Source organism: Budorcas taxicolor, chromosome 5, assembly GCF_023091745.1.
Source record: "Budorcas taxicolor isolate Tak-1 chromosome 5, Takin1.1, whole genome shotgun sequence".
Taxonomy (NCBI): domain Eukaryota; kingdom Metazoa; phylum Chordata; class Mammalia; order Artiodactyla; family Bovidae; genus Budorcas; species Budorcas taxicolor.
In genome coordinates, this window is record NC_068914.1 from 141,049,373 (window position 1) to 141,059,137 (window position 9,765).

Consider the following 9,765-nt stretch of genomic DNA (forward strand, 5'->3'; position numbering starts at 1 on the left):
GCGGAAAGAGTAGGGCAAAACATCAGAACTTGCCTTCATGGCCAACTTCTATATAAGAAAGGGAGCCGAGACACCTTCCGATGGGAAGATGCAGTTTCTGGACATGTTCGCACGCAGGGGTTCAAAGCGATTGTACACCTGTCACACGCCTCTTCTCAAAAGGAATTTCTAGGACCCACTTTTAAGGACGAATCTGTTCTTTGAGGTTCTATGACCCATCCACTGTGCGACCCCAATCTCACCCTGCCAGGCATGAATACTAAAGCCAAATATTAATTAGATCGTCTTTCAAGGAGTAAGCTGCAGCTGAGACGAATAGCTGTTCTGAAAATAAAAAATGGGCTTGGGCGCCCACGCTGGTTTAGCTTGCAATCACAGCACTGGTTTCCATCGGGGGAATTAAGGCTAGGGCAGATGATGGCTTTTTTTTTTTTTTTTTTTTTTGCTTTTTTAAGAAAAAAGCACGGCGAGGGCTTTCTGTGCGTTCCTGTCCGCCGGCCTCAGTCCCCAGCAGGCTGGCAAGGCAGCCCGCCCGGCATGCAGGCAGGGCTGGCTGGAGAAGGGTGGAAGTAGTTAGGACACCGACCTGAGGAGTTCAGATCGTTGGGTCGGCTCTCGGCCTCGGAGCTCTGCTCACTGCCCATGATGCCGGCAGCGGTGGCAGCAGAGGAACGACGGAACGGGCGGCGACCGCTCAGGCGGAGGGGCGACAGAGCAGGGACCGGGGGACCGAGATGCAGAGGCTACACCGGCTGCGATGTGGGGATGGCGCGCCCAGCCCACGCGGGGGCGCGGACGGTGGGGGACGAAGAGGCCCTATTTGGGGAAAGGCTTGCAGGGAAGCACCGCGGGGATGCACGCCGCTCGCCCGCCCGCCTTCTTTGGGGAAACCAAAGGCAAGGAGGCGGGTGAACGCCGGGAACCAGCCACGCCTGCGACCCGCGGGCGGCGCCGCAATCACTCACTCGCTCCAGGGGCCGCAGGTTCGTTCCTTCCGCGACGCGGATTGGCAGCGACGGCTGCGCTCGGCGGTCAGTTCCGGGTTAGAGTGCCCCGCCCCCTGCCCGAGGGAGGGCAGGGAGTCTCAAGCTACCTAGTACAGCGGGCGCAGCCTTAAAGGGCCAGATCGCCTCAAATGCAGAGCCGCTCCTAAGATGGAGTTGGTTCCTATGGTAGTGATGCGAGACACCTTTAAGCATCATCTACACGCTAGGCAAGTTACCTCTATAGTTAGAAATTTACTAATAGGTTTTTGAGGGGGTTGTTTTTACCTCAGTTTGCGTTTTTTTTTTTTAAACGTATTGCTCTTTTTCATTTTTTAAAGTGACATTTGTTTATATTTATGTTTGGTTGTGCTGGAGGGCTTTCTCTAGCTGTGTGGTACAGCGGCTAAGGGGCCTGCTGGGCTTCTCATTGAGGTGACTTCTCTTGTTGCACAGCTTGGGCTCTAGATCACTGGTTCAGTAGTTGTGGTGTTGTCCTACATGTAGGATCTTCCTAGACCAGGGACTGAACCCCTGTCCCCTTGCATTGATTGGCAGATTCTTTACCACTAAGCCACTGTGCTATGCTTACTCACTCAGCCCTGACCGACTCTTTGCTATCCCATGGACTGTAACACACCAGGCTCCTCTGTCCATGGGGATTCTCCAGGCAAGAATAGTGGAATGGGTTGCCATGCCTTCCTCCAGGGCATCTTCCCAACCCATTGATCTAGCCTAGATTTCCTGCATTGCAGGTGGATTCTTTACCATCACAGCCACTAGGGAAGCCCTTTTGATATTTTTAAAAACTGAAATGTAATTGACATACAACATTATATTAGTTTCAGATGTATGACTCGATATTTGCATATGTATGCTGCAAAATTTTAAATCCTCTTTTACAGATGGAAAAAGAGAGGTGCTGGATAGACTTATGTTTGGAATCCACATCATAGCACAAAGCTCCTATTTTAGTTCCCAAAGCTGGGAGTTTGGCAGTGGCAACCATACAAAAAAAAAATGAGAAACACTAGATGGTGAAGGAAGGAGCTGGAAATGAGAGAAGAATGAATAGAAAATGCTGATTCTTGTGTTAGGGTGTTTGTGCATCTTCAAAAGAAAGTGGATGCCCCAAGTCTACTTTCTGGGAACCTTGACATTTACCCACAGGCATTCTGAAAGGAGAAAAGGCAAGAAGGAAGTAGAGATAATGTGTAACAGAGACTGTCAACTTTGGCAGGTCAAGGATGTCAAGGTAGCAATGCTTTCCCATTCAGTAGTTGGGTGGCTATGGCACTTTCAGAACTTTACAGATCATATTGTTTGTTTCACTAATTTTAGCTAATGCCCTGAGTTTTCAAATCAACTATGATTTCATTATACAAATATTTACAAATTGAGTCAAAATCTAATTTTTTTAATTTTTAAAAACTTTTTATTTTATATTGGTGTATAAGCCAATTGGGCTTCCCAGGTGGCACAAGTGGTAAAGAACCTGCCTGCCAATACAGAAGACATAAAAGCTGCAGGTTTATCCCTGGGTTCGGAAGATCCCTGAAGGTGGGCATGCAACCCACTCCAGTATTCTTGCCTGGAGAATCCCATGGACAGAGATGCCTGGTGGGCTATAGTTCATAGGGTTGCAAAGAGTCAGACACAAGTGAAGTGACTTGGGTGATTAACAATGTTTTAATAGTTTCAGATGGACAGCAAAAGTACTCAGCCGTATATATACACGTATCTGTTCTCCCCTGCAAACTCCCTTCTCCTCCAGGCTGTCACATAACACTGAGCAGAGCTCCCTGTGCTGTGCAGTAGGCCCTTTTTAGTTACCCATTGTGAATATAGCAGTGTGTGCATGTCAGTCCCACACTCCCTAACTATCCCTTCCCCCCTGGCAACCATAAATTCATTCTCTAGGTCTTTGAGTCTGTATCTGTTTTGTAAATAAGTTCATTTATGTTGAAATGATAAAAGTATCATTAAAGAAGTATATTAAAGAAATGATAAAAGTATCATTTCTTTTTAGATTCTGCATATAAGAGATATCATATGATATTTCTCTTTTCCTGCCTGACTTACTTCACTCAGTATGACAATCTCTAGGTCCATCTATGATGCTGCAATAGGCATTATTTCATTCTTTTTCATGGCTTAGTAATATTCCATTGTTTTATATTTTTTATATATTTTAAGCTCATCTGATGCCCATAAACAGATAACCTCTTCCTGGTAACTAGGTCGTAAGTGGTGAAACTAGGATTTAGGACTCTTGCTCTTTCCTTTGCTCACCATTACAATACAATCATCCCTTGAGATTTATATAAACCACCAGGCTGATGGAACTGAAAGGGGTCTTGCCTGGGAAATTCCATGGACAGAGGAGCTTGGCGGGCTACAGTCCATAGGGGTCCCAAAAGAGTCAGACACCACTTAGTGGCTAAACAACAGCAACAATGCATGTGGGATCTTTGGTTCCCTGACCAGGGATTGAGACCACACCCACTACATTGGAAGGCAAAGTCTTAACCACAGGACCACCAGGGAAATCCTAAAGGGTTTATTCTTGATCATACAACTCGTGAGTGATAAAACCAGGGTTCGGGTTTTATAAAACTCATTATGCCTCTATTTACTCCAGACTAGCTCCTTCTCCTGTGTCTTTATCCTGACGGGCACTCCAAGCCAGAAGCCTTGGAGGCTCCCAAGCCAGAAATCTGGTTAACCTCACCACCATATCCAACCTGTCACCACATCTGTAAAGCCTCTCTCCTTAATTTATCTTTTGTCTCCATGCACAGTTCAGGGCTTCCTGACTTCTTTCATTCCTTGGAAGGCAGGAGGCCTCTGGCCTCATTTCCTTCAATGCATCATTCATGTGACTGGCACAGAGAATTTTCTAGAATATTAGTCAGGTCTCTGAACCTGTCACTGCCCTGCTAAAAACCTTCAATATTCCTCATGGTTTCAGGATAAAGTTTCAAATTTAGCATATGAGAACCTCATTGCTCTGACCTCAGCCTCTTGTTCTATTCCTTTCTATACAGTCAAACTTCATGCTGATCAGGATGAAATTCCCTGAATAGTCAGGCTGTGTTTTCTCTGTCCAGAATATTCAGCTTTTCTCTGTCCATCTCATTAACTGAACTTTATCCTTCAAGGTTTAACTTAGAGTTGAAAACTTCTGTCCACACAAAACCCTGAACACAGGTGTTTATGGCAGCTTTATTTATAACTGCTAAAATTTGGAAGCCACCAATGTATCCTTCCCAATGGGCTTCCCTGGTGGCTCAGATGGTAAAATGTCTGCCTGCAATGCAGGAGACCCAGGTTCAATTCCTGGGTCAGGAAGATCCCCTGGAGAAGGAAATGGCAATCCACTCCAGCACTCTTGCCTGGAAAATCCCATGGACGGAGGAGACTGATAGGCTACAGTCTATGGGATCACAAAGAGTCGGACACAACTGAGAGAAGAAGCTTTTAATGTATCCTTGGTAAGTCACTTCAGTTGTGTCTGACTCTTTGCAAACCCATGGACTCCAGCCTGCCAGGTTCCTCTGTCCATGGGATTCTCCAGGCAAGAATACTGGGGTGGGTTGTCATTTCTTTCTCCAGGGGATCTTCCCCACCCAGGGACTGAACCCACAGCTCTTATGTCTTCTGCATTCGCAGGCGGGTTCTTTACCACTAGAGCCACCTGGGAAGCCCAGGGTATCCTTAGGTGGGTATATAAACAACCTCTGATCTAGACATTGGAAGAGAAAGATGAAGAGACAGAGAGGAACCTCAAACACATATCAGAAAGTGAAAGAAGCCTGTCTGAAAAGGCTGCATGCTGTACTCCAAGTACATGACATTCTAGAAAAGACAAAAATTTGGAGATAGTAAAAAAGACTTGTGTTTGCCAGGGTTTAGGAAAAGGGGAAGAGATGAATAGGCTGAACACAGAGGATTTAGGGGGCAGTGAAAATACTCTGTAGAAAATTGCAATGGTGGATACATATCATTATGTACTTGTCCAAGCCTACAGAATGCACAACAATAGGAATGAACCTAAGGTCAACTATAGACTCGGAAGGATTTTGATGGGTGAGTCTAGGTTCATTGTACGTGCATGTGTGTGAGCTCCGTTGCGTGGTTGTGTCTGACTTTGCAGCCCGATGGGCTATATAGCATGCCAGCCTCCTCTGTCTATGGGATTTTTCAGGCAAGAGTACTGGAGTGGGTTACCGTTTCCTACTCCAGGGGATCTTCTCAATCCAGGGATCGAAACTGTGTCCCTTGCATGTCCTGCACTGGCAGGTGGATTCTTTAGCCACTTGGGAAACCTGTGTAACAAATATACCTCTCTTCTACAGGATGTTGGTAATAGAGCAGGCCATGCATGGGTGGGGGCGGGGCCTACGGGAAATTGCTGTACCTTCTTCTTAATTTTGCTATGAACCTAAAGTTGCTCTTTTAATACTGTTCACGGGGTTCTTATTTTCTTGGGCTCCAAAGACATTACTTTGCCGACAAAGGTCCATATAGTCAAAGCTATGGTTTTTCCAGTAGTCATGTATGGATATGAGAGTTGGAACATAAAGAAGGCTAAACACCGAAGAACTGATGCTTTTGAATTGTAGTTTTGGAGAAGATTCTTGAGAGTCCCTTGGACTGCAAGGAGATCAAACCAGTCCATCCTAAAGGAAATCAATCCTGAATATTCATTGGAAGGACTGATGCTGAAGCTGAAGCTCCAATACTTTGGCTACCTGATATGGAGAGCTGACTTATTGGAATAGACTCTGATGCTGGGAAAGGTTGAGGACAGGAGGAGAAGAGAGCGACAGAGATGGTTGGATGGCATCACTGACTCAATGGACATGAGTTTGAGCAAGTTCCGGGAGATGGTGAAGGACAGGGAAGCCTAGCATGCTGCAGTCCGTGGGGTTGCAGAGTTCAACATGATTTAGCAACCAAACAACAAAGGTGCTCTTAAAACACAAAGTCACAAAACACAAAACACAAAACACAATTATTGGACTTATGCACCTCCTCCCAGAAGTCCAGATTAGACGTCCCCCTCGTGAGCTTCCTTAGCTAGTTTTTTCTATTATAACGTGTAGTCTTTACACAATCATTAATTTACCTGTGTTTCTCCCCACCAAACTATAACTGAACTGTAAGGATGTGTTTCTCCCCACTGAACTATAACTGAACTGTAAGGTAGGTGTGTAGCTGAGCAGGACCCTCTGCGGCCTTCCCAGGACAGGCCCCTCGCCAACATCCTCTGTGGTAATTCAGGCATATTTCATGAGGTTTTCAGATGCTAAAAACCACCACCAATTTCTTCCGAATGGAAGAAATTGACTACTTGATGATAGTAAGCAAACAGCTCTTAATCATTTTGGCACCTAAGGATTGATAATGTTACTTCACCATCAACCAATCAGATAAATATGCCCAAACGATCACACACCCTGGGACCCTCCATCACCTGGCCTTTAAAAATGCTTTGCTGAAATCCTCTGGGGAGTTAGGGAATTTTGGCGGGGGGCAGGGGGCACAAGCCACCTGTTTTCCTAGCATGGCTCTGCCATACACCTTTCTCTGCTCCACACTCCAAACTCTGATATTTTGCTTTGTTTGGTCTCACTGTGCGTCAGGCACATGAACTTGTGTTTGTTAACAGATCCGTGTCTTATTGGTCTTTAATTTCCCAGTGCAGGTGCTTAATGTATATTTTCGGACTAAAATACCTTTAAAAAAGTCTGCCTCCTCATAAATGGAGAGGTGTGTATTGGCAGAAGAGGATTAAGACTCTCTTTGTATACAGTGGAATATTGTATATGTATGTCAGTCCCTCAGTTGTGTCCGACTCTTTGCAACCCCATGGACTGTAGCTCGCCAGGCTTCTCTGCTGATGGAATTCTCCAGACCAGAATACTGGAGAGGGTTGCCATTCTCTTCTCCAGGGGATCTTCCCAATCCCGGGATCGAATCTGGGTGTCCTGCATTGCAGGCAGAGTCTTTACCATATGAGCCACCAGGAAGCCATTACTCAGCCATAAAAAGGAACAAAATTGTTTTTTGTAGAGACCTAGATGGACCCAGAGACTGTTATACACAGTGAAGTAAGTCAGAAAGAGAAAAATATCATATATTATTGCATACATATGAAATCTAGAAAAATAGTATGGTGGTTTAGTTGCTAAGTCGTGTTCAACTTTTGCGAAGCCATGGACTGTAGCCTGCCAGGCTTCTCTGTCCATGGGATTCTCCAGGCAAAAATACTGAAGTGGGTTGCCATTTCCTTCTCCAGGGGACCTTCCTGACCCAGGAATCGAACTCAGGTCTCCTGATCTTATTTACAGGGCAGGAATAGAGACAGAGACATAGAGAACAAATGTATGGACACCAAGGGTGAAGGAAGGGGTGGGATAAATTAGGAGACTGGTACTGACACATATACACTATTGATGGGTGTGTGTGTGCGTGTGTGTGTGTTGCTCAGTCAAGTCTGACTCTGTGACCCCATCGACTGTAGCTCTCCAGGATCCTCTGTCCATGGATTTCTCTAGGCAAGAATACTGGAGTAGGTTGCCATTCCTTTGTCCACACTACTGATACTATTTATAAAACAGATAACTAATGAGAACCTACTATATAGCTCAGGGAAGTCTACTCATGCTCTGTGATGACCTGAATGGGAAGGAAATCCAAATAAAAGGGGATATATGTATACACACAACTGATTCACTTTGCTGTACAGCAGAAACTAACACAACATTGTAAAGCAACTATATTCGAATAAAAATTATTTTCAAAACAAGAATCTTTTCAGCAATGAGGTGGCATTTCTAATTTAAACTCCTGCTAACTGCTACTGCTAAGTCACTTCAGTCATGTCTGACTCTGTGTGACCCCATAGACGGCAGCCCACCAGGCTCCCCCGTCCCTGGGATTCTCCAGGCAAGAACACTGGAGTGGGGTGCCATTGCCTTCTCCAATTTAAACTCCTGGGCTGTATCAATAGAAAATTTGTCTTTAATCATTATTTTCATCAATGTCTTCTGTTCACTGTCATAACTGAAAAATCACTTAACAATTACCATTCGTTGTATCCAAGCCTTGAATCTGAAGTTTCTTTCTTTTTTTTTTTTTTTTTACAAAAGTTTATTCTTAAATGTACAACAGCTTCCAAGACAACACGTCATTCTAGCTATAGGTGGCAACAGATATTATGGCAGGGAATCCAGGTGATTAAACAGGAATGGAAATAAAGGTCATCATTGTCTCTGGCATAAGGAACAGCTTACTTTTTGCCAGATTTCTCAATTCCACTGGTGTCCAGGGGCCCTTTCCCCTCGGCCTTTGCTTTTAGCTCCTTGAGTTTCTTCTGCTCCTCCTTCTGCTTCTGCTTGAATGCCTTATCTTCCTCATCCATCTCCTTGGCTTGCTTTGTGGGCTGCTTCGGGGCTTCTTCTTGCCACCTTCGCGGCCCGACATGGCACCTGCTGCCCCTTCCCCTGAATCTGAAGTTTCTAAGTGGGGAAAGAAAGATCTACTTAGTTCCTAGAGTGGATCATCTGTGAAAGGAGAGTCCAAGAGTGTGACCTTGCTAGGTACCGGACCCACGTGTATATCATCTATGGAGATTAAATGTACTGAGCACATTAGTCACTGATTGCAATAGGAAAATTGCTCCAATGGTAATTCACTCTGGAGTTTCCTTTGGTAACCTTTCAAAACAAATATTTGCAATGTTATTGAAATTCAAGAGCAGGTCATCCTTTGGATACAACTAGCCCAGTTAGTTTCACACAATGGACCATTGTTCACAGGCATCTCTAGCACCACATGCCTCCAGTAGCTATTGGTTAAAACTAGAGCTGTGGTTCTTAGGCCTAGAGTAACAATCTACAGCTGCACGGTGCCTTAGGCTTGAAAGCTCTTTCCTATTGACCAAAGTAGAGATACTGTGAAAGGTTAGAACCTCAGCAAGTTAAGTATCAAAGGTTTAGTAACATTGCACTTGTTCTCCTGTATATGGGGGTGGGTGGAACGAGCATTGATTTAGAAACACACTGATAAAATCTATAACCGAGTCCTTCTTTTCCACTCATGCAATCAACAAATATATTTTTGTTAAATATTTACTATATGTGTAAAATATTTACCTGTTATATGTACCAGTGTGTGAGTGCAGGCTCAGTCACTCAGTCATGTTTGGCTCTTTGCAAAACCTATGGACTATAGTCCTGTAGCCAGGCTCCTCTGTCCATGGGATTCTCCAGGCAAGAATACTGGAGTGAGTTGCCATTTCCTTTTCCAGAGGATCTTTCCCACCAAGGGATGGAACCAGAGTTTCTTATGTCTCCTGCACTGGCAGGCAGGTTCTTTACCAGTGTACCACCTGGGAAGCCTTCATTATGTACCAGGTACTATGCTAAATATTAGGGGTGACATTTTAACAACAGACACCATTGTTTTCAATAATAGATACCGTGTGGATCACAACTAACTGTGGAAAACTCCTAAAGAGATGGGAATATCAGACCACCTCACCTGTCTCCTGAGAAAGCCATATGCGGGTCAAGTAACAATAGTTAGACCCTTACAAGGATCAACTAACTGGTTCAAAATTGGGAAAGGAGTATGACAAGGCTGTATATTGTCACTCTGTTTATTTAACTTATATGTAGAGTACATCATGCAAAATGTGGATGACTCAAACTGTAATCAAGATTGCTGTGAGAAATATCAACACCCTCAGATATGCAGATGATACAACTTTAAT

General features: G+C 44.6%; 1 protein-coding gene across 2 annotated transcripts in view; it reads right to left on the minus strand.

Moving 5' to 3' along the window:
- BORCS5 (BLOC-1 related complex subunit 5) overlaps positions 1–1,053 on the minus strand; it is a 97,334-nt gene extending 96,281 nt beyond the window's left edge. Inside the window, exon 1 of one of the 2 annotated variants that reach the window (XM_052640467.1) lies at positions 587–998. In XM_052640467.1, the coding sequence (XP_052496427.1) occupies positions 587–644 (58 nt within the window). In that variant the 5' untranslated portion in view covers positions 645–998. Of the gene's footprint in view, positions 1–586 lie in introns of both variants that reach the window. The other variant, XM_052640469.1, reaches the window with a different exon arrangement.
- Between the last annotated feature and the right edge of the window lie 8,712 nt (positions 1,054–9,765).